This window comes from Salmo salar, chromosome ssa03 (assembly GCF_905237065.1).
Source record: "Salmo salar chromosome ssa03, Ssal_v3.1, whole genome shotgun sequence".
NCBI classification, from domain to species: domain Eukaryota; kingdom Metazoa; phylum Chordata; class Actinopteri; order Salmoniformes; family Salmonidae; genus Salmo; species Salmo salar.
In genome coordinates, this window is record NC_059444.1 from 93,719,045 (window position 1) to 93,746,639 (window position 27,595).

Sequence of the window (27,595 nt, forward strand, 5' to 3'; positions counted from 1 at the left end):
TGTGGCCATAGCTAGTCATACAGTAAGGTGTTTAGGGTGTGGCCCTAGCTAGTCCTACAGTAAGGTGTTTATAGTGTAGCCCTAGCTAGTCCTACAGTAAGGTGTTTTTACTGTGGCCCTAGCTAGTCATACAGTAAGGTGTTTATGGTGTGGCCCTAGCTAGTCCTACAGTAAGGTGTTTATAGTGTGGCCCTAGCTAGTCATACAGTAAGGTGTTTATAGTGTGGCCCTAGCTAGTCCTACAGTAAGGTGTTTATAGTGTGGCCCTAGCTAGTCATACAATAAGGTGTTTAGGGTGTGGCCCTAGCTAGTCATACAGTAAGGTGTTTATGGTGTGGCCCTAGCTAGTCCTACAGTAAGGTGTTCATGGTGTGGCCCTAGCTAGTCATACAGTAAGGTGTTTACGGTGTGGCCCTAGCTAGTCATACAGTAAGGTGTTTATAGTGTGGCCCTAGCTAGTCATACAGTAAGGTGTTTATGGTGTGGCCCTAGCTAGTCATACAGTAAGGTGTTTATAGTGTGGCCCTAGCTAGTCATACAGTAAGGTGTTTAGGGTGTGGCCCTAGCTAGTCATACAGTAAGGTATTTAGGGTGGGGCCCTAGCTAGTCATACAGTAAGGTGTTTATAGTGTGGCCCTAGCTAGTCATACAGTAAGGTGTTTATGGTGTGGCCCTAGCTAGTCCTACAGTAAGGTGTTTATGGTGTGGCCCTAGCTAGTCCTACAGTAAGGTGTTTATGGTGTGGCCCTAGCTAGTCATACAGTAAGGTGTTTATGGTGTGGCCCTAGCTAGTCATACAGTAAGGTGTTTATGGTGTGGCCCTAGCTAGTCATACAGTAAGGTGTTTATGGTGTGGCCCTAGCAAGTCCTACAGTAAGGTGTTTAGGGTGTGGCCCTAGCTAGTCATACAGTAAGGTGTTTATAGTGTGGCCCTAGCTAGTCATACAGTAAGGTGTTTATGGTGTGGCCCTAGCTAGTCATACAGTAAGGTGTTTATGGTGTGGCCCTAGCTAGTCCTACAGTAAGGTGTTTATGGTGTGGCCCTAGCTAGTCCTACAGTAAGGTGTTTATAGTGTGGCCCTAGCTAGTCATACAGTAAGGTGTTTATGGTGTGGCCCTAGCTAGTCCTACAGTAAGGTGTTTATAGTGTGGCCCTAGCTAGTCATACAATAAGGTCTTTAGGGTGTGGCCCTAGCTAGTCATACAGTAAGGTGTTTATGGTGTGGCCCTAGCTAGTCCTACAGTAAGGTGTTCATGGTGTGGCCCTAGCTAGTCATACAGTAAGGTGTTTACGGTGTGGCCCTAGCTAGTCATACAGTAAGGTGTTTATAGTGTGGCCCTAGCTAGTCATACAGTAAGGTGTTTACGGTGTGGCCCTAGCTAGTCATACAGTAAGGTGTTTATGGTGTGGCCCTAGCTAGTCATACAGTAAGGTGTTTAGGGTGTGGCCCTAGCTACTCATACAGTAAGGTGTTTATAGTGTGGCCCTAGCTAGTCATACAGTAAGGTGTTTAGGGTGTGGCCCTAGCTAGTCATACAGTAAGGTGTTTAGGGTGTGGCCCTAGCTAGTCATACAGTAAGGTGTTTATGGTGTGGCCCTAGCTAGTCATACAGTAAGGTGTTTATAGTGTGGCCCTAGCTAGTCATACAGTAAGGTGTTTATGGTGTGGCCCTAGCTAGTCATACAGTAAGGTGTTTACAGTGTGGCCCTAGCTAGTCCTACAGTAAGGTGTTTATAGTGTGGCCCTAGCTAGTCATACAGTAAGGTGTTTATGGTGTGGCCCTAGCTAGTCATACAGTAAGGTGTTTAGGGTGTGGCCCTAGCTAGTCATACAATAAGGTGTTTAGGGTGTGGCCCTAGCTAGTCCTACAGTAAGGTGTTTATGGTGTGGCCCTAGCTAGTCCTACAGTAAGGTGTTTATGGTGTGGCCCTAGCTAGTCATACAGTAAGGTGTTTATGGTGTGGCCCTAGCTAGTCATACAGTAAGGTGTTTATGGTGTGGCCCTAGCTAGTCATACAGTAAGGTGTTTATGGTGTGGCCCTAGCTAGTCCTACAGTAAGGTGTTTAGGGTGTGGCCCTAGCTAGTCATACAGTAAGGTGTTTATAGTGTGGCCCTAGCTAGTCAAACAGTAAGGTGTTTATGGTGTGGCCCTAGCTAGTCATACAGTAAGGTGTTTATGGTGTGGCCCTAGCTAGTCCTACAGTAAGGTGTTTATGGTGTGGCCCTAGCTAGTCCTACAGTAAGGTGTTTATAGTGTGGCCCTAGCTAGTCATACAGTAAGGTGTTTAGGGTGTGGCCCTAGCTCGTCCTACAGTAAGGTGTTTATAGTGTGGCCCTAGCTAGTCATACAATAAGGTGTTTAGGGTGTGGCCCTAGCTAGTCATACAGTAAGGTGTTTATGGTGTGGCCCTAGCTAGTCCTACAGTAAGGTGTTCATGGTGTGGCCCTAGCTAGTCATACAGTAAGGTGTTTACGGTGTGGCCCTAGCTAGTCATACAGTAAGGTGTTTATAGTGTGGCCCTAGCTAGTCATACAGTAAGGTGTTTACGGTGTGGCCCTAGCTAGTCATACAGTAAGGTGTTTATAGTGTGGCCCTAGCTAGTCATACAGTAAGGTGTTTAGGGTGTGGCCCTAGCTAGTCATACAGTAAGGTGTTTATAGTGTGGCCCTAGCTAGTCATACAGTAAGGTGTTTAGGGTGTGGCCCTAGCTAGTCATACAGTAAGGTGTTTAGGGTGTGGCCCTAGCTAGTCATACAGTAAGGTGTTTATGGTGTGGCCCTAGCTAGTCATACAGTAAGGTGTTTATAGTGTGGCCCTAGCTAGTCATACAGTAAGGTGTTTATGGTGTGGCCCTAGCTAGTCATACAGTAAGGTGTTTACAGTGTGGCCCTAGCTAGTCCTACAGTAAGGTGTTTATAGTGTGGCCCTAGCTAGTCATACAGTAAGGTGTTTATGGTGTGGCCCTAGCTAGTCATACAGTAAGGTGTTTAGGGTGTGGCCCTAGCTAGTCATACAATAAGGTGTTTAGGGTGTGGCCCTAGCTAGTCATACAGTAAGGTGTTTATAGTGTGGCCCTAGCTAGTCATACAGTAAGGTGTTTAGGGTGTGGCCCTAGGTAGTCCTACAGTAAGGTGTTTATAGTGTGGCCCTAGCTAGTCATACAGTAAGGTGTTTAGGGTGTGGCCCTAGCTAGTCATACAGTAAGGTGTTTATGGTGTGGCCCTAGCTAGTCATACAGTAAGGTGTTTATGGTGTGGCCCTAGCTAGTCATACAGTAAGGTGTTTAGGGTGTGGCCCTAGATAGTCATACAGTAAGGTGTTTATGGTGTGGCCCTAGCTAGTCCTACAGTAAGGTGTTTATAGTGTGGCCCTAGCTAGTCATACAGTAAGGTGTTTATAGTGTGGCCCTAGCTAGTCCTACAGTAAGGTGTTTATAGTGTGGCCCTAGCTAGTCATACAGTAAGGTGTTTATAGTGTGGCCCTAGCTAGTCATACAGTAAGGTGTTTATGGTGTGGCCGTAGCTAGTCCTACAGTAAGGTGTTTATAGTGTGGCCCTAGCTAGTCCTACAGTAAGGTGTTTATAGTGTGGCCCTAGCTAGTCATACAGTAAGGTGTTTATGGTGTGGCCCTAGCTAGTCCTACAGTAAGGTGTTTATGGTGGGGCCCTAGCTAGTCCTACAGTAAAGTGTTTATGGTGGGGCCCTAGCTAGTCCTACAGTAAGGTGTTTATAGTGTGGCCCTAGCTAGTCATACAGTAAGGTGTTTATAGTGTTTCAGAAAGCGTCAAGTGAATGTGTGGATTTTATGCAGACTGACCTCACACCTATATGACAACAAGCGTCACAAAAGTTTACATGTAAGTTCACATTAAGTTCTCCTGACACAACAACAGTCTCTATAAAATGCTGTTATTCAAGCAAGGTCACAGTAGAGTAACCAGGGGATACCACTCACACAGAGCCCAGCCAGGGTGAATCTGCATTTCTGTAAACAAACTAAGCTTGATAGACCCTATTAATAACATGACTTATTACAGTATGAATGGGATGATAATGAATTAACTTCAAGGGTAAACTCATACAGTTCTGCCCTATGACAATAGAGTCTGTCTGAGGATTAGAACCACAGGACATTCTCATTACAGGCCCAATGCATCAAACAGTAAGAACAGATCTGGGACCAGGATAGGCTGAATATGAACAGAACATTAATTACAATTCATCATCTCACAGTAACAGTACACCAACAGGACAAACAGGGCAACCATGAAACATAGCCCTGGGGTGTATTCACTAGGAACCAAACCAACCAGGAAACATAGCCCTGTGGTGTATTCACTAGGAACCAAACCAACCAGGAAACATAGCCCTGTGGTGTATTCACTAGGAACCAAACCAACCATGAAACATAGCCCTGTGGTGTATTCACTAGGAACCAAACCAACCATGAAACATAGCCCTGTGGTGTATTCACTAGGAACCAAACCAACCATGAAACATAGCCCTGTGGTGTATTCACTAGGAACCAAACCAACCATGAAACATAGCCCTGTGGTGTATTCACTAGGAACCAAACCAACCAGGAAACATAGCCCTGTGGTGTATTCACTAGGAACCAAACCAACCAGGAAACATAGCCCTGTGGTGTATTCACTAGGAACCAAACCAACCATGAAACATAGCCCTGTGGTGTATTCACTAGGAACCAAACCAACCATGAAACATAGCCCTGTGGTGTATTCACTAGGAACCAAACCAACCATGAAACATAGCCCTGGGGTGTATTCACTAGGAACCAAACCAACCATGAAACATAGCCCTGTGGTGTATTCACTAGGAACCAAACCAACCAGGAAACATAGCCCTGTGGTGTATTCACTAGGAACCAAACCAACCATGAAACATAGCCCTGTGGTGTATTCACTAGGAACCAAACCAACCAGGAAACATAGCCCTGTGGTGTATTCACTAGGAACCAAACCAACCAGGAAACATAGCCCTGTGGTGTATTCACTAGGAACCAAACCAACCATGAAACATAGCCCTGTGGTGTATTCACTAGGAACCAAACCAACCATGAAACATAGCCCTGTGGTGTATTCACTAGGAACCAAACCAACCATGAAACATAGCCCTGGGGTGTATTCACTAGGAACCAAACCAACCATGAAACATAGCCCTGTGGTGTATTCACTAGGAACCAAACCAACCAGGAAACATAGCCCTGTGGTGTATTCACTAGGAACCAAACCAACCAGGAAACATAGCCCTGTGGTGTATTCACTAGGAACCAAACCAACCATGAAACATAGCCCTGTGGTGTATTCACTAGGAACCAAACCAACCATGAAACATAGCCCTGTGGTGTATTCACTAGGAACCAAACCAACCATGAAACATAGCCCTGTGGTGTATTCACTAGGAACCAAACCAACCATGAAACATAGCCCTGTGGTGTATTCACTAGGAACCAAACCAACCAGGAAACATAGCCCTGTGGTGTATTCACTAGGAACCAAACCAACCAGGAAACATAGCCCTGTGGTGTATTCACTAGGAACCAAACCAACCATGAAACATAGCCCTGTGGTGTATTCACTAGGAACCAAACCAACCATGAAACATAGCCCTGTGGTGTATTCACTAGGAACCAAACCAACCATGAAACATAGCCCTGGGGTGTATTCACTAGGAACCAAACCAACCATGAAACATAGCCCTGTGGTGTATTCACTAGGAACCAAACCAACCATGAAACATAGCCCTGTGGTGTATTCACTAGGAACCAAACCAACCATGAAACATAGCCCTGTGGTGTATTCACTAGGAACCAAACCAACCATGAAACATAGCCCTGGGGTGTATTCACTAGGAACCAAACCAACCAGGAAACATAGCCCTGTGGTGTATTCACTAGGAACCAAACCAACCATGAAACATAGCCCTGGGGTGTATTCACTAGGAACCAAACCAACCATGAAACATAGCCCTGTGGTGTATTCACTAGGAACCAAACCAACCAGGAAACATAGCCCTGTGGTGTATTCACTAGGAACCAAACCAACCATGAAACATAGCCCTGTGGTGTATTCACTAGGAACCAAACCAACCATGAAACATAGCCCTGTGGTGTATTCACTAGGAACCAAACCAACCATGAAACATAGCCCTGTGGTGTATTCACTAGGAACCAAACCAACCATGAAACATAGCCCTGTGGTGTATTCACTAGGAACCAAACCAACCATGAAACATAGCCCTGTGGTGTATTCACTAGGAACCAAACCAACCATGAAACATAGCCCTGTGGTGTATTCACTAGGAACCAAACCAACCATGAAACATAGCCCTGTGGTGTATTCACTAGGAACCAAACCAACCATGAAACATAGCCCTGTGGTGTATTCACTAGGAACCAAACCAACCATGAAACATAGCCCTGTGGTGTATTCACTAGGAACCAAACCAACCATGAAACATAGCCCTGTGGTGTATTCACTAGGAACCAAACCAACCAGGAAACATAGCCCTGTGGTGTATTCACTAGGAACCAAACCAACCATGAAACATAGCCCTGTGGTGTATTCACTAGGAACCAAACCAACCATGAAACATAGCCCTGTGGTGTATTCACTAGGAACCAAACCAACCATGAAACATAGCCCTGGGGTGTATTCACTAGGAACCAAACCAACCATGAAACATAGCCCTGGGGTGTATTCACTAGGAACCAAACCAACCATGAAACATAGCCCTGTGGTGTATTCACTAGGAACCAAACCAACCATGAAACATAGCCCTGTGGTGTATTCACTAGGAACCAAACCAACCATGAAACATAGCCCTGTGGTGTATTCACTAGGAACCAAACCAACCATGAAACATAGCCCTGTGGTGTATTCACTAGGAACCAAACCAACCATGAAACATAGCCCTGTGGTGTATTCACTAGGAACCAAACCAACCATGAAACATAGCCCTGTGGTGTATTCACTAGGAACCAAACCAACCATGAAACATAGCCCTGTGGTGTATTCACTAGGAACCAAACCAACCATGAAACATAGCCCTGTGGTGTATTCACTAGGAACCAAACCAACCATGAAACATAGCCCTGTGGTGTATTCACTAGGAACCAAACCAACCATGAAACATAGCCCTGGGGTGTATTCACTAGGAACCAAACCAACCATGAAACATAGCCCTGTGGTGTATTCACTAGGAACCAAACCAACCATGAAACATAGCCCTGTGGTGTATTCACTAGGAACCAAACCAACCATGAAACATAGCCCTGTGGTGTATTCACTAGGAACCAAACCAACCAGGAAACATAGCCCTGTGGTGTATTCACTAGGAACCAAACCAACCATGAAACATAGCCCTGTGGTGTATTCACTAGGAACCAAACCAACCATGAAACATAGCCCTGTGGTGTATTCACTAGGAACCAAACCAACCAGGAAACATAGCCCTGGGGTGTATTCACTAGGAACCAAACCAACCAAATGGAAGCCAACAGAAGACTACACAACAGAACGAAACAGGGAGGGCCCTACCTCAAATCAAATCAAAATCAAATCAAATGTATTTATATAGCCCTTCTTACATCAGCTGATATCTCAAAGTGCTGTACAGAAACCCAGCCTAAATCCTCAAGCAGCAAGTAATGCAGGTGTAGAAGCACGGTGGCCAAGAAAAACTCCCTAGAAAGGCCAAAACCTAGGAAGAAACTGAAACTCTTGTTTCCATTGGAAAACATTTTGCAATTGTTTGCAACTGTGTGCTACAGTGTTGGTCTGAATGATTAGGCTGCACCCCAGGTTCCAGATGTGTTTGTACTGTCTTGTGACAATGACCATACAGTAGGAGTTGGTTAGACAGCACAAATAGATATTCCACCAGACCAACCTCTCACAGTAACAACACCACTCTCACACAACAAATAGAATGAATATAGCCTGGATCCAGATCTGACAATACTCACACAACAAATAGAATCAATATAGCCTGGTTCCAGATCTGACAATACTGTTAGTTTATTTCTATGTTAGTTCTAGTCTTTCTATTTCTATGTTTAGTTAATGGGGTTGACCTTCAATTGGAAGCAGCTGCTCCTCGTTGCTTCTGATTGAAGGTCCTATGTATAGGGGTGTTTTTGTAATGGGATTTGTGGGTAGTTGTCTCCTGTTTTGTGTCTGTGCACCTGATAGGACTGTTTAGTGGCGTTCGTTGTTTTGTATACGTGATTTGTTTGTTTTTCCTTCTTTTAATTAATAAATAAGATGAGTATACACGTTCCCGCTGCACCTTGGTCCAATCCTTACGACAACCGTGACACAAATAGAATCAATATAGCCTGGTTCCAGATCTGACAATGACCATAGGAGTTGGTTAGACAGCACAAACAGATCTACTACATGGCTAGGACAAATTATAGTGCATCATCTCCTAGTAACACCAACAGTAACCAACAGGACAAGTAGCCCACAGTAGAAATAGTTTAACCAACAAGACAAATAGCCCACAGTAAAAATTGTTTAACCAACAGGACAAGTAGCCCACAGTTAAACAATGTAACCAACAGGACAAGTAGCCCACAGTAAAACAATGTAACCAACAGGACAAGTAGCCCACAGTTAAACAATGTAACCAACAAGACAAGTAGCCCACAGTAAAACAATGTAACCAACAGGACAAGTAGCCCACAGTTAAACAATGTAACCAACAGGACAAGTAGCCCACAGTTAAACAATGTAACCAACAGGACAAGTAGCCCACAGTTAAACAATGTAACCAACAGGACAAGTAGCCCACAGTAAAAATGGTTTAACCAACAGGACAAGTAGCCCACAGTTAAACAATGTAACCAACAGGACAAGTAGCCCACAGTAAAAATTGTTTAACCAACAGGACAAGTAGCCCACAGTTAAACAATGTAACCAACAGGACAAGTAGCCCACAGTAAAACAATGTAACCAACAGGACAAGTAGCCCACAGTTAAACAATGTAACCAACAGGACAAGTAGTCCACAGTAAAAATAGTTTAACCAACAGGACAAGTAGCCCACAGTTAAACAATGTAACCAACAGGACAAGTAGTCCACAGTAAAAATTGTTTAACCAACAGGACAAGTAGCCCACAGTTAAACAATGTAACCAACAGGACAAGTAGCCCACAGTTAAACAATGTAACCAACAGGACAAGTAGCCCACAGTAAAAATGGTTTAACCAACAGGACAAGTAGCCCACAGTTAAACAATGTAACCAACAAGACAAGTAGCCCACAGTAAAACAATGTAACCAACAGGACAAGTAGCCCACAGTTAAACAATGTAACCAACAGGACAAGTAGCCCACAGTAAAACAATGTAACCAACAGGACAAATAGCCCACAGTTAAACAATGTAACCAACAGGACAAGTAGCCCACAGTAAAACAATGTAACCAACAGGACAAGTAGCCCACAGTTAAACAATGTAACCAACAGGTCAAATAGCCCACAGTAAAACAATGTGACATAACCAGAATGTGTTGATTCATCTGAGGGGGGATTGGGTGCATGAAGTCTTGAGTAAGTTAGTCAGTCAGGGTCTATGTATCTATGCAGACTAAAGAAACACACACACACACAAAGTCAGTCAGGGTCTATGTATCTATGCAGACTAAAGAAACACACACACACACAAAGTCAGTCAGGGTCTATGTATCTATGCAGACTAAAGAAACACACACACACACACAAAGTCAGTCAGGGTCTATGTATCTATGCAGACTAAAGAAACACACACACACACAAAGTCAGTCAGGGTCTATGTATCTATGCAGACTAAAGAAACACACACACACACAAAGTCAGTCAGGGTCTATGTATCTATGCAGACTAAAGAAACACACACACACACAAAGTCAGTCAGGATCTGTGTTGTCTCCAGTCAGAACAGACTACCTGAGCGTACATGACAGTATCCAGTCAGAACAGACTACCTGAGCGTACATGACAGTATCCAATCAGAACAGACTACCTGAGCGTACATGACAGTATCCAATCAGAACAGACTGAGTATACATGACAGTCTATATATAGGCTATATACTGTATCTCCATCTCCTCAAATATATACATACTGATGAAAAACTTAAACAACAATTCCGAGACAGGAGCACCACAATGAAATGTCTGGAAGCTATCAGACATGTTTCACTGATGTACGTGTGGTTATACAGTATACACGTGTAACAGCCAAAACAGCAATATACGACTGATCTAAGTACTTGTCAACTGTCGCTTGACTTTCAATATGGTGCAGAGACAAGAAATTCAAGGAGCACTCAACCAATATGTTCCCCGTGCATCCTTCCAACATAGTTTACTAAGAAAATAAAAACATGCATGTTTATAAATGTCTTCTTATAACAAACGTTAAATAGATTTTAAAAAGATGCAGCACTATAAAGAGACACAACAAAAACTACTGTAACACAACTATCTGCCAAGTAAGATCCACAACTAACTATCTGCCCAGTAAGATCCACAACTAACTATCTGCCCAGTAAGATACACAACTAACTATCTGCCCAGTAAGATCCACAACTAACTATCTGCCCAGTAAGATCCACAACTAACTATCTGCCCAGTAAGATCCACAACCAACTATCTGCCCAGTAAGATCCACAAGTAACTATCTGCCCAGTAAGATCCACAACTAACTATCTGCCAAGTAAGATCCACAACTAACTATCTGCCAAGTAAGATCCACAACTAACTATCTGCCCAGTAAGATCCACAACTAACTATCTGCCCAGTAAGATCCACAACTAACTATCTGCCCAGTAAGATCCACAACTAACTATCTGCCCAGTAAGATCCACAACCAACTACCTGCCCAGTAAGATACACAACCAACTATCTGCCCAGTAAGATCCACAACTAACTATCTGCCAAGTAAGATCCACAACCAACTATCTGCCCAGTAAGATCCACAACTAACTATCTGCCCAGTAAGATCCACAACCAACTATCTGCCCAGTAAGATACACAACCAACTATCTGCCCAGTAAGATCCACAACTAACTATCTGCCCAGTAAGATCCACAACTAACTATCTGCCCAGTAAGATCCACAACTAACTATCTGCCCAGTAAGATCCACAAGTAACTATCTGCCCAGTAAGATCCACAACCAACTATCTGCCCAGTAAGATACACAACTAACTATCTGCCCAGTAAGATCCACAACCAACTATCTGCCCAGTAAGATACACAACTAACTATCTGCCCAGTAAGATACACAACTAACTATCTGCCCAGTAAGATCCACAACTAACTATCTGCCCAGTAAGATCCACAACTAACTATCTGCCCAGTAAGATACACAACTAACTATCTGCCCAGTAAGATCCACAACTAACTATCTGCCCAGTAAGATCCACAACTAACTATCTGCCCAGTAAGATCCACAACTAACTATCTGCCCAGTAAGATACACAACTAACTATCTGCCCAGTAAGATCCACAACTAACTATCTGCCCAGTAAGATCCACAACTAACTATCTGCCCAGTAAGATCCACAACTAACTATCTGCCCAGTAAGATCCACAACTAACTATCTGCCCAGTAAGATCCACAACTAACTATCTGCCCAGTAAGATCCACAACTAACTATCTGCCCAGTAAGATCCACAACTAACTATCTGCCCAGTAAGATCCACAACTAACTATCTGCCCAGTAAGATCCACAACCAACTATCTGCCCAGTAAGATACACAACTAACTATCTCTGAAATAAGAAACACAACAAAACAGCACAACTACAAGACAGAGAGGCTTTTCCCTCTTACCTGAGTAACCAAGTCATCACAACTGCTATCTCTTAGAACTCTGCACAAATACAAGGGCAAGCGGGCAGCACTGCACAGAAGCATTAGGTTTCTGCTTGCTGTATGTGGATTGGACTTCTACAGGGCCGATTATCGTTATCATGAGCGTCACATTATGAGCCAGACAGGCAGCATATGACAGCAATTACATACCGCACATTAAAGAACAATGCCTCCACACATTAAAGAACAATGACTCCCACAATGCCTCCCACATATTAAAGAACAATGACTCCCACAATGCCTCCCACATATTAAAGAACAATGACTCCCACAATGCCTCCCACACATTAAAGAACAATGACTCCCACACATTAAAGAACAATGACTCCCACACATTAAAGAACAATGACTCCCACATATTAAAGAACAATGACTCCACACATTAAAGAACAATGACTCCCACACATTAAAGAACAATGCCTCCCACACATTAAAGAACAATGACTCCCACACATTAAAGAACAATGACTCCCACACATTAAAGAACAATGCCTCCCACACATTAAAGAACAATGACTCCCACACATTAAAGAACAATGACTCCCACACATTAAAGAACAATGCCTCCCACACATTAAAGAACAATGACTCCCACACATTAAAGAACAATGACTCCCACACATTAAAGAACAATGCCTCCACACATTAAAGAACAATGACTCCCACACATTAAAGAACAATGACTCCCACACATTAAAGAACAATGCCTCCACACATTAAAGAACAATGACTCCCACATATTAAAGAACAATGCCTGCCACACATTAAAGAACAATGCCTCCCACACATTAAAGAACAATGCCTCCCACACAATGCCTCCCACACATTAAAGAACAATGCCTCCCACACAATGCCTCCCACACATTAAAGAACAATGCCTCCCACATATTAAAGAACAATGCATCCCACACATTAAAGAACAATGCCTCCCACATATTAAAGAACAATGCCTCCCACACATTAAAGAACAATGCCTCCCACACAATGCCTCCCACACATTAAAGAACAATGACTCCCACACATTAAAGAACAATGCCTCCACACATTAAAGAGCAATGCCTCCCACATATTAAAGAACAATGCATCCCACACATTAAAGAACAATGTCTCCCACACAATGCCTCCCACACATTAAAGAACAATGCCTCCCACATATTAAAGAACAATGCATCCCACACATTAAAGAACAATGTCTCCCACACAATGCCTCCCACACATTAAAGAACAATGCCTCCCACACATTAAAGAACAATGCCTCCCACATATTAAAGAACAATGCATCCCACACATTAAAGAACAATGTCTCCCACACAATGCCTCCCACACATTAAAGAACAATGCCTCCCACATATTAAAGAACAATGCATCCCACACATTAAAGAACAATGCCTCCCACACAATGCCTCCCACACATTAAAGAACAATGCCTCCCACATATTAAAGAACAATGCATCCCACACATTAAAGAACAATGCATCCCACACATTAAAGAACAATGCCTCCCACATATTAAAGAACAATGCATCCCACACATTAAAGAACAATGACTCCCACACATTAAAGAACAATGACTGCCACACATTAAAGAACAATGACTCTCACACATTAAAGAACAATGACTGCCACACATTAAAGAACAATGACTCCCACACATTAAAGAACAATGACTGCTACACATTAAAGAACAATGCCTCCCACATATTAAAGAACAATGCATCCCACACATTAAAGAACAATGCCTCCCACACAATGCCTCCCACACATTAAAGAACAATGCCTGCCACACATTAAAGAACAATGCATCCCACACATTAAAGAACAATGCCTCCCACACAATGCCTCCCACACATTAAAGAACAATGCCTCCCACACATTAAAGAACAATGACTGCCACACATTAAAGAACAATGCCTCCCACACATTAAAGAACAATGACTGCTACACATTTTTGAGCCAAGGCCAACCTTTCATATGTTCCCTATTTTCCTGTGACCCTCCAGTCTAGGTCAACAAAACAATATGTCTGACCTCTACACAGTCCAGTCCTATGCTATATACCTGGTAGGAATGGGCTGGGTGTGTCCCGACAGCGGGCCCCGACCCACCGATTGAGAACCGACGGTTTAGAGTTACCATGCATCGTCACCTTGGTAACAGCAGTGTTGAAGGTCTTATAAAACAGTCAAGACAAACATCGACCCGAGAGCCACACACACTCGCGCACACACACACACACACACACACACACACACACACACACACACACACACACACACACACACACACACACACACACACACACACACACACACAGAGACTCCTATCATGAATCTGTCTTACACACCTGAACGTTCTGTCAGTCTACCTGCGTCACTCCCTCCCTCCCTACCTGTTATATCCTGTTACAAAATAACTCCTACCTGTTATATCCTGTTACAACATAACACCTACCTGTTATATCCTGTTATAACATAACACCTACCTGTTATATCCTGTTACAACATAACACCTACCTGTTATATCCTGTTACAACATAACACCTACCTGTTATATCCTGTTACAACATAACACCTACCTGTTATATCCTGTTATAACATAACACCTACCTGTTATATCCTGTTACAACATAACACCTACCTGTTATATCCTGTTACAACATAACACCTACCTGTTATATCCTGTTACATAACACCTACCTGTTATATCCTGTTACAACATAACTCCTACCTGTTATATCCTGTTATAACATAACACCTACCTGTTATATCCTGTTACAACATAACACCTACCTGTTATATCCTGTTATAACATAACACCTACCTGTTATATCCTGTTATAACATAACACCTACCTGTTATATCCTGTTATAACATAACACCTACCTGTTATATCCTGTTACAACATAACACCTACCTGTTATATCCTGTTATAACACCTACCTGTTATATCCTGTTACAACATAACACCTACCTGTTATTTCCTGTTACAACATAACACCTACCTGTTATATCCTGTTATAACATAACACCTACCTGTTATATCCTGTTACAACATAACACCTACCTGTTATATCCTGTTATAACATAACACCTACCTGTTATATCCTGTTACAACATAACACCTACCTGTTATATCCTGTTACAACATAACACCTACCTGTTATATCCTGTTACAACATAACACCTACCTGTTATATCCTGTTACAACATAACACCTACCTGTTATATCCTGTTATAACATAACACCTACCTGTTATATCCTGTTACAACATAACACCTACCTGTTATATCCTGTTACAACATAACACCTACCTGTTATATCCTGTTACAACATAACACCTACCTGTTATATCCTGTTATAACAAAACACCTACCTGTTATATCCTGTTATAACATAACACCTACCTGTTATATCCTGTTATAACATAACACCTACCTGTTATATCCTGTTACAACATAACACCTACCTGTTATATCCTGTTATAACATAACACCTACCTGTTATATCCTGTTATAACATAACACCTACCTGTTATATCCTGTTACAACATAACACCTACCTGTTATATCCTGTTATAACATAACACCTACCTGTTATATCCTGTTATAACATAACACCTACCTGTTATATCCTGTTACAACATAACACCTACCTGTTATATCCTGTTATAACATAACACCTACCTGTTATATCCTGTTACAACATAACACCTACCTGTTATATCCTGTTACAACATAACACCTACCTGTTATATCCTGTTACAACATAACACCTACCTGTTATATCCTGTTATAACATAACACCTAGCTGTTATATCCTGTTACAACATAACACCTACCTGTTATATCCTGTTATAACATAACACCTACCTGTTATATCCTGTTATAACATAACACCTACCTGTTATATCCTGTTACAACATAACACCTACCTGTTATATCCTGTTATAACATAACACCTACCTGTTATATCCTGTTATAACATAACACCTACCTGTTATATCCTGTTACAACATAACACCTACCTGTTATATCCTGTTACAACATAACACCTACCTGTTATATCCTGTTATAACAAAACACCTACCTGTTATATCCTGTTATAACATAACACCTACCTGTTATATCCTGTTATAACATAACACCTACCTGTTATATCCTGTTACAACATAACACCTACCTGTTATATCCTGTTATAACATAACACCTACCTGTTATATCCTGTTATAACATAACACCTACCTGTTATATCCTGTTACAACATAACACCTACCTGTTATATCCTGTTACAACATAACATCTACCTGTTATATCCTGTTACAACATAACACCTACCTGTTATATCCTGTTATAACATAACACCTACCTGTTATATACTGTTATAACATAACACCTACCTGTTATATCCTGTTATAACATAACACCTACCTGTTATATCCTGTTATAACATAACACCTACCTGTTATATCCTGTTATAACATAACACCTACCTGTTATATCCTGCTACAACATAACACCTACCTTCTACTGTTCTGACAGGTACTGATCATTACAACATAACACCTACCTTCTACTGTTCTGACAGGTACTGATCATTACAACATAACACCTACCTTCTACTGTTCTGTACTGATCATTACAACATAACACCTACCTTCTACTGTTCTGACAGGTACTGATCATTACAACATAACACCTACCTTCTACTGTTCTGACAGGTACTGATCATTACAACATAACACCTACCTTCTACTGTTCTGTACTGATCATTACAACATAACACCTACCTTCTACTGTTCTGACAGGTACTGATCATTACAACATAACACCTACCTTCTACTGTTCTGTACTGATCATTACAACATAACACCTACCTTCTACTGTTCTGACAGGTACTGATCATTACAACATAACACCTACCTTCTACTGTTCTGTACTGATCATTACAACATAACACCTACCTTCTACTGTTCTGACAGGTACTGATCATTACAACATAACACCTACCTTCTACTGTTCTGTACTGATCATTACAACATAACACCTACCTTCTACTGTTCTGACAGGTACTGATCATTACAACATAACACCTACCTTCTACTGTTCTGTACTGATCATTACAACATAACACCTACCTTCTACTGTTCTGTACTGATCATTACAACATAACACCTACCTTCTACTGTTCTGTACTGATCATTACAACATAACACCTACCTTCTACTGTTCTGTACTGATCATTACAACATAACACCTACCTTCTACTGTTCTGTACTGATCATTACAACATAACACCTACCTTCTACTGTTCTGTACTGATCATTACAACATAACACCTACCTTCTACTGTTCTGTACTGATCATTACAACATAACACCTACCTTCTACTGTTCTGTACTGATCATTACAACATAACACCTACCTTCTACTGTTCTGTACTGATCATTACAACATAACACCTACCTTCTACTGTTCTGACAGGTACTGATCATTACAACATAACACCTACCTTCTACTGTTCTGTACTGATCATTACAACATAACACCTACCTTCTACTGTTCTGTACTGATCATTACAACATAACACCTACCTTCTACTGTTCTGACAGGTACTGATCATTACAACATAACACCTACCTTCTACTGTTCTGTACTGATCATTACAACATAACACCTACCTTCTACTGTTCTGTACTGATCATTACAACATAACACCTACCTTCTACTGTTCTGTACTGATCATTACAACATAACACCTACCTTCTACTGTTCTGTACTGATCATTACAACATAACACCTACCTTCTACTGTTCTGTACTGATCATTACAACATAACACCTACCTTCTACTGTTCTGACAGGTACTGATCATTACAACATAACACCTACCTTCTACTGTTCTGTACTGATCATTACAACATAACACCTACCTTCTACTGTTCTGACAGGTACTGATCATTACAACATAACACCTACCTTCTACTGTTCTGTACTGATCATTACAACATAACACCTACCTTCTACTGTTCTGTACTGATCATTACAACATAACACCTACCTTCTACTGTTCTGACAGGTACTGATCATTACAACATAACACCTACCTTCTACTGTTCTGTACTGATCATTACAACATAACACCTACCTTCTACTGTTCTGACAGGTACTGATCATTACAACATAACACCTACCTTCTACTGTTCTGTACTGATCATTACAACATAACACCTACCTTCTACTGTTCTGTACTGATCATTACAACATAACACCTACCTTCTACTGTTCTGACAGGTACTGATCATTACAACATAACACCTACCTTCTACTGTTCTGTACTGATCATTACAACATAACACCTACCTTCTACTGTTCTGACAGGTACTGATCATTACAACATAACACCTACCTTCTACTGTTCTGACAGGTACTGATCATTACAACATAACACCTACCTTCTACTGTTCTGACAGGTACTGGTCATTACAACATAACACCTACCTTCTACTGTTCTGACAGGTACTGATCATTACAACATAACACCTACCTTCTACTGTTCTGTACTGATCATTACAACATAACACCTACCTTCTACTGTTCTGACAGGTACTGATCATTACAACATAACACCTACCTTCTACTGTTCTGTACTGATCATTACAACATAACACCTACCTTCTACTGTTCTGGTACTGATCATTACAACATAACACCTACCTTCTACTGTTCTGTACTGATCATTACAACATAACACCTACCTTCTACTGTTCTGACAGGTACTGATCATTACAACATAACACCTACCTTCTACTGTTCTGTACTGATCATTACAACATAACACCTACCTTCTACTGTTCTGACAGGTACTGATCATTACAACATAACACCTACCTTCTACTGTTCTGTACTGATCATTACAACATAACACCTACCTTCTACTGTTCTGTACTGATCATTACAACATAACACCTACCTTCTACTGTTCTGACAGGTACTGATCATTACAACATAACACCTACCTTCTACTGTTCTGTACTGATCATTACAACATAACACCTACCTTCTACTGTTCTGTACTGATCATTACAACATAACACCTACCTTCTACTGTTCTGTACTGATCATTACAACATAACACCTACCTTCTACTGTTCTGACAGGTACCGATCATTACAACATAACACCTACCTTCTACTGTTCTGACAGGTACTGATCATTACAACATAACACCTACCTTCTACTGTTCTGTACTGATCATTACAACATAACACCTACCTTCTACTGTTCTGTACTGATCATTACAACATAACACCTACCTTCTACTGTTCTGTACTGATCATTACAACATAACACCTACCTTCTACTGTTCTGACAGGTACTGATCATTACAACATAACACCTACCTTCTACTGTTCTGACAGGTACTGATCATTACAACATAACACCTACCTTCTACTGTTCTGTACTGATCATTACAACATAACACCTACCTTCTACTGTTCTGTACTGATCATTACAACATAACACCTACCTTCTACTGTTCTGTACTGATCATTACAACATAACACCTACCTTCTACTGTTCTGACAGGTACTGATCATTACAACATAACACCTACCTTCTACTGTTCTGACAGGTACTGATCATTACAACATAACACCTACCTTCTACTGTTCTGTACTGATCATTACAACATAACACCTACCTTCTACTGTTCTGACAGGTACTGATCATTACAACATAACACCTACCTTCTACTGTTCTGACAGGTACTGATCATTACAACATAACACCTACCTTCTACTGTTCTGACAGGTACTGATCATTACAACATAACACCTACCTTCTACTGTTCTGTACTGATCATTACAACATAACACCTACCTTCTACTGTTCTGTACTGATCATTACAACATAACACCTACCTTCTACTGTTCTGTACTGATCATTACAACATAACACCTACCTTCTACTGTTCTGACAGGTACTGATCATTACAACATAACACCTACCTTCTACTGTTCTGTACTGATCATTACAACATAACACCTACCTTCTACTGTTCTGTACTGATCATTACAACATAACACCTACCTTCTACTGTTCTGTACTGATCATTACAACATAACACCTACCTTCTACTGTTCTGTACTGATCATTACAACATAACACCTACCTTCTACTGTTCTGACAGGTACTGATCATTACAACATAACACCTACCTTCTACTGTTCTGTACTGATCATTACAACATAACACCTACCTTCTACTGTTCTGTACTGATCATTACAACATAACACCTACCTTCTACTGTTCTAGTACTGATCATTACAACATAACACCTACCTTCTACTGTTCTGTACTGATCATTACAACATAACACCTACCTTCTACTGTTCTGACAGGTACTGATCATTACAACATAACACCTACCTTCTACTGTTCTGACAGGTACTGATCATTACAACATAACACCTACCTTCTACTGTTCTGTACTGATCATTACAACATAACACCTACCTTCTACTGTTCTGACAGGTACTGATCATTACAACATAACACCTACCTTCTACTGTTCTGACAGGTACTGATCATTACAACATAACACCTACCTTCTACTGTTCTGTACTGATCATTACAACATAACACCTACCTTCTACTGTTCTGTACTGATCATTACAACATAACACCTACCTTCTACTGTTCTGTACTGATCATTACAACATAACACCTACCTTCTACTGTTCTGTACTGATCATTACAACATAACACCTACCTTCTACTGTTCTGACAGGTACTGATCATTACAACATAACACCTACCTTCTACTGTTCTGACAGGTACTGATCATTACAACATAACACCTACCTTCTACTGTTCTGTACTGATCATTACAACATAACACCTACCTTCTACTGTTCTGACAGGTACTGATCATTACAACATAACACCTACCTTCTACTGTTCTGTACTGATCATTACAACATAACACCTACCTTCTACTGTTCTGTACTGATCATTACAACATAACACCTACCTTCTACTGTTCTGTACTGATCATTACAACATAACACCTACCTTCTACTGTTCTGTACTGATCATTACAACATAACACCTACCTTCTACTGTTCTGTACTGATCATTACAACATAACACCTACCTTCTACTGTTCTGACAGGTACTGATCATTACAACATAACACCTACCTTCTACTGTTCTGTACTGATCATTACAACATAACACCTACCTTCTACTGTTCTGTACTGATCATTACAACATAACACCTACCTTCTACTGTTCTGTACTGATCATTACAACATAACACCTACCTTCTACTGTTCTGTACTGATCATTACAACATAACACCTACCTTCTACTGTTCTGTACTGATCATTACAACATAACACCTACCTTCTACTGTTCTGTACTGATCATTACAACATAACACCTACCTTCTACTGTTCTGTACTGATCATTACAACATAACACCTACCTTCTACTGTTCTGACAGGTACTGATCATTACAACATAACACCTACCTTCTACTGTTCTGACAGGTACTGATCATTACAACATAACACCTACCTTCTACTGTTCTGACAGGTACTGATCATTACAACATAACACCTACCTTCTACTGTTCTGTACTGATCATTACAACATAACACCTACCTTCTACTGTTCTGACAGGTACTGATCATTACAACATAACACCTACCTTCTACTGTTCTGTACTGATCATTACAACATAACACCTACCTTCTACTGTTCTGTACTGATCATTACAACATAACACCTACCTTCTACTGTTCTGTACTGATCATTACAACATAACACCTACCTTCTACTGTTCTGACAGGTACTGATCATTACAACATAACACCTACCTTCTACTGTTCTGTACTGATCATTACAACATAACACCTACCTTCTACTGTTCTGACAGGTACTGATCATTACAACATAACACCTACCTTCTACTGTTCTGACAGGTACTGATCATTACAACATAACACCTACCTTCTACTGTTCTGTACTGATCATTACAACATAACACCTACCTTCTACTGTTCTGACAGGTACTGATCATTACAACATAACACCTACCTTCTACTGTTCTGACAGGTACTGATCATTACAACATAACACCTACCTTCTACTGTTCTGTACTGATCATTACAACATAACACCTACCTTCTACTGTTCTGTACTGATCATTACAACATAACACCTACCTTCTACTGTTCTGTACTGATCATTACAACATAACACCTACCTTCTACTGTTCTGACAGGTACTGATCATTACAACATAACACCTACCTTCTACTGTTCTGACAGGTACTGATCATTACAACATAACACCTACCTTCTACTGTTCTGTACTGATCATTACAACATAACACCTACCTTCTACTGTTCTGTACTGATCATTACAACATAACACCTACCTTCTACTGTTCTGACAGGTACTGATCATTACAACATAACACCTACCTTCTACTGTTCTGTACTGATCATTACAACATAACACCTACCTTCTACTGTTCTGACAGGTACTGATCATTACAACATAACACCTACCTTCTACTGTTCTGTACTGATCATTACAACATAACACCTACCTTCTACTGTTCTGACAGGTACTGATCATTACAACATAACACCTACCTTCTACTGTTCTGTACTGATCATTACAACATAACACCTACCTTCTACTGTTCTGACAGGTACTGATCATTACAACATAACACCTACCTTCTACTGTTCTGTACTGATCATTACAACATAACACCTACCTTCTACTGTTCTGTACTGATCATTACAACATAACACCTACCTTCTACTGTTCTGACAGGTACTGATCATTACAACATAACACCTACCTTCTACTGTTCTGTACTGATCATTACAACATAACACCTACCTTCTACTGTTCTGTACTGATCATTACAACATAACACCTACCTTCTACTGTTCTGACAGGTACTGATCATTACAACATAACACCTACCTTCTACTGTTCTGTACTGATCATTACAACATAACACCTACCTTCTACTGTTCTGACAGGTACTGATCATTACAACATAACACCTACCTTCTACTGTTCTGACAGGTACTGATCATTACAACATAACACCTACCTTCTACTGTTCTGTACTGATCATTACAACATAACACCTACCTTCTACTGTTCTGTACTGATCATTACAACATAACACCTACCTTCTACTGTTCTGTACTGATCATTACAACATAACACCTACCTTCTACTGTTCTGTACTGATCATTACAACATAACACCTACCTTCTACTGTTCTGTACTGATCATTACAACATAACACCTACCTTCTACTGTTCTGTACTGATCATTACAACATAACACCTACCTTTCTACTGTTCTGACAGGTACTGATCATTACAACATAACACCTACCTTCTACTGTTCTGACAGGTACTGATCATTACAACATAACACCTACCTTCTACTGTTCTGTACTGATCATTACAACATAACACCTACCTTCTACTGTTCTGACAGGTACTGATCATTACAACATAACACCTACCTTCTACTGTTCTGTACTGATCATTACAACATAACACCTACCTTCTACTGTTCTGACAGGTACTGATCATTACAACATAACACCTACCTTCTACTGTTCTGTACTGATCATTACAACATAACACCTACCTTCTACTGTTCTGTACTGATCATTACAACATAACACCTACCTTCTACTGTTCTGACAGGTACTGATCATTACAACATAACACCTACCTTCTACTGTTCTGTACTGATCATTACAACATAACACCTACCTTCTACTGTTCTGTACTGATCATTACAACATAACACCTACCTTCTACTGTTCTGACAGGTACTGATCATTACAACATAACACCTACCTTCTACTGTTCTGACAGGTACTGATCATTACAACATAACACCTACCTTCTACTGTTCTGACAGGTACTGGTCATCCTCACAGGGAACATTCTCAGGTCAAGTTCCCGGGTATGTGGATTAAACTCTTTCACTCCGGTCATGTACATTATAAAGTAATCCCAGAGTTCAGGTAAGGTGACGGAGGACATGGCTGATGGAGTACGAGTGGTGCTGTGGCCGCACAGGGAGGGAGTGAACACTCCTGAGGGAGGGTGTGTTTGTGTGTGTGAGAGAGAGAGAGGGAGGGATCGAAAGAGAGAAATAGGGAAGCAGAGTTAGAGAGAGGGAGGGAGAGGGAGAGAACAGTCAACAAAGAGAGATTGAGAGGCAGACATATAGACAGACAGAGAGAGAGAGAGAGAGACAGAGAGAGAGGCAGATAGAACAGACAGAGTCATCCAGGGGACAGCAGTTTGTGTGTGTGTGTGTGTGTGTGTGTGTGTGTGTGTGTGTGTGTGTGTGTGTGTGTGTGTGTGTGTGTGTGTGTGTGTGTGTGTGTGTGTTAGGCTGCTGTAGTACCTCCCACGGCTGGTCCTGTGCTTATTAAGTGGTCCTTGCTTACCCTGTCCTACTGTCAACCCTGTCCTACTGTCAACCCTGTCCTACTGTCAACCCTGTCCTACTGTCAACCCTGTCCTGTCTTGTCAGCTCCTAAATTTAGCTGCAAGTAACCAGGCAGAGAGTGACTCCTCCCCTGGCAGGGCAGGCAACACACAGCACCCTGCTCTCTACCTCTACACCCCCTCTCTCTCTCTACAACTCTTCCATTATCTCCCATTCCCTCTCTTTCTTTCTACTCTACCTCTCCCTCTCTCTCTCCATCCCTCTCTCTCTCCATCCCTCTCTCGCGTCATCTCTCCAAACAAACACTGTGCACAAACACATCCACGCGCCATCGCGTCCGCCTCCAGGTTACTAACTGTACATTTGAAGGGTTGCTCAAATGCTTACATGTTGCACAAATACAAAAACATGTAATCTAGTTTATCTGGAGTCACAGTATAGGCTACATTACCAAGACACATATGTATACCAAGAGAAAGCCTTACCCGCGCTGCGCCATGGAGATGCGTTATGGGTAGCAGTGGTTTACACAGCAGTGCCAGAGACACGTTATATAACCATCTATTGTAGCCTGAATATGGGTTGGATTTGTTCAGCAATATTATGACTCGCATCCCAATGGTTAGTATCCTCATGGGCTTCCGTTGATAAATCTGGATATAGGACAGCCCGATTATGCGTAACTGCTGTGCGCAATTCATTAGGTTTACCGAGTCATCGAAAATTAAATAGGAAATAAATAGAAGCGGCATTCATAATAAACAATGACACTCTATATGAAGCAAACTGTAACAACTTTGTATCATGTATATCTTGCATGTATAGCACATGATGTCTGTACTGTTATAAATCAGTGCCGGGCATACAAACCCGCTGACGCACGCAACTCTCCAAATGTCTGTGGCTCAAAACGAGAGTGGGAAACACACTGAGCAACAACACTCCCGTTAAAACATTGAAACAGGTATGTTTAATAATCCCATACAAGTTTCTCAAAGTATCAACACATGCGTGATATCGGTCACGAATAGTCCCAATCCAAACCAGCCAGAGAACAAGGCTAGAGCCAGACCATGCCCAAAGCGCATGACATAGCAAAAGCAAGGAGCCTAGTAGGTGACAGACAAGTTTATGTTTTTGAACTTCTTCACAAAGTGACACATGATGAACACAAACTCTGCGGTCATCTCTCTCCAGTCCTCTCTTACCAATAGATAAGCGAGAGTCCATCAAAACGCTCAAACTCTCGTCCTCGTCCTCCTTTCGGCATAACAACAGTGGGCTAGTAGCCTAAGTGACAGACAAGCTCATGTTTTTTTACTTCATCAACCCTAGTAGCCATATATAGGGCGCGGCGTCCTATAGGGCTACCTCAACCCAAAAGTGACACATAATGGTGTCACAACACAAACTCTAGTGTTGTCATCTCTCTCCAGTTCTCCCTTACCAGTAAATTAGCGAGAGTCCATCAAAACGCTCGAGTTCTCGTCCTCCTCCTTTCGAAAAGGGCATAGCATCCAAATAATTAGCTCCCGTGACTGCTGGCTCAGTTGTTTTTTCCCCACAACAACGATCCCCGGGCCCCGCGGGATAACTTTAACGCTTCACTCTGTCCAACAGTTGACGAGTCGACGTGCTGCGCTGTTCCTTCGCTGAGTGTGGAGATGTGTCAGCATTCATTCCGCATCAAATCAATGATAGCGAGATTGCTGCCTGGCTGCAACAGTAGCTAGCTGGGGGCGGGAAACTCAGCTCAACTAGCGCATTTTCTAATCTGGAGGACACGTGGAGGTTTTATGTTGAGCAAACCCTTCTGTTCAAAAATATCTGGATATTTTCATTGGCCCCGCACACAATCTTTATGACTTTTTATTGTTTTCTTTCTTATAATAACAGCCGCGTCTGTTCGTTCTCATGGGAGAGCGTGTTTTCAGTCTCATACAACAGATGCGAGTGGACAGAGAGAGAGACAGAGAGAGAGAGTTTGTGGACCAAAGCAAGTCAAGGCAGGCGAAGCTCGTGCGAGGTCTTAAACCGCCCGGGGTGCAATGCGCACTGGCCACGTCTCTCCTATGTTACTGTAACTATCCACGCGCCAGCAGAGCAGTCAACCTGCCTGGTAAAGTGAAGCTCAAGAATAGCCAGCGGGCCGTGGCAGCCCCGTGCGTAATAAGAAGCTCCATTCTACTCAAAAACAAACGTCATTGTACTTATATTGTGGGACTGAGACGATTAGAACACAGTTTGAATCCCCTCTCATGAGCTAGTCGTTAATTGGCAATTAAGGAGGGCAGGAGTTTTGATAGGCAGCCTATGGGCCTTGATCATGGGGAGTAGGACGCCATCTGGAACGCAATCCTAATTCATTTGCCATTGAGAGGGAAGGAGTCATGAGATGTCTGCCTCTTGCTATTTAACAAAGCATAGTAGTGAGAGAAAGGGTAGAGAAAGGATGGGCGAAATAGGTTTGGACTTACTAGGGTGACCATATTTAAAATACCCAAATTTATGATTTTGCTGGACATTCGCGGGACAGTGTAGCCTACATGATTTATTTGTCCAAAATGCAGGGCTGTCCCACACAATCCGAGACATGAGGTCACCCTAGGTGGACTGGCCTACCTGGTCCATTTTTTTGGGCCACTTAGCCTGTCTAACTTGTTTTGGGTTTTTTTTTTGTGTGTAAAATTATAATTATCTGGCTGATAATGGGGTCTTAAGGAACAGAAATGGGCCGGTGTGTTAGAAAAGCCAGGGCCGATTTTTGGTCCCAAGCCGCCCCTGGGGATAAAGGTTGAGAAAAGAGGTGACAGAAGGTTTATGAGGTATAAAAAGCATCCAGCTCAGCTGGTGGCCTGTAGTCTGTTGGTTTTGACCTCCTGCCAGGTCAAGGTCTGGCCTACTTGGACTGGTCTGGTTTGGTCTGGTCTACTGCTCTGGCTACCACTGGGCTTTGATCTTATGTCAGAAAACAATGACAATTCTGCCTGCACTCAACCAACTCGGTTGAGAGACAAGCGCAGTGGCGGACTTACCAATAGAAGAGGCAATTGCCTCAGGCCTCGCATCATCAAGGGGACTGGTGAGCTGGGCATAATACCCCCCAAAATACTAGTCATATTTATTTTATTAAATATATATAATTTCTCCTCTATATTATTCTGTTAATAGTGTTAATATTGTTTGGTTAGAT

The 27,595-nt window shown here is 41.6% G+C and overlaps 1 protein-coding gene across 5 annotated transcripts in view; it reads right to left on the reverse strand.

Moving 5' to 3' along the window:
* The window catches only part of LOC106602015 (syntaxin-binding protein 4), a 175,681-nt gene that overhangs the window by 139,544 nt on the left and 8,542 nt on the right, over positions 1–27,595 (reverse strand). For 2 of the 5 annotated variants that reach the window (XM_045715823.1, XM_045715822.1), the window contains exon 1: positions 23,845–24,040. The exons of 1 other annotated variant lie outside the window; for it this stretch is intronic. In XM_045715823.1, the coding sequence (XP_045571779.1) occupies positions 23,845–23,987 (143 nt within the window). In that variant the 5' untranslated portion in view covers positions 23,988–24,040. Of the gene's footprint in view, positions 1–23,844; positions 24,042–25,849; positions 26,359–27,595 lie in introns of those variants that run through there. 2 more of the 5 variants (XM_045715825.1, XM_045715824.1) reach the window with 2 other exon arrangements.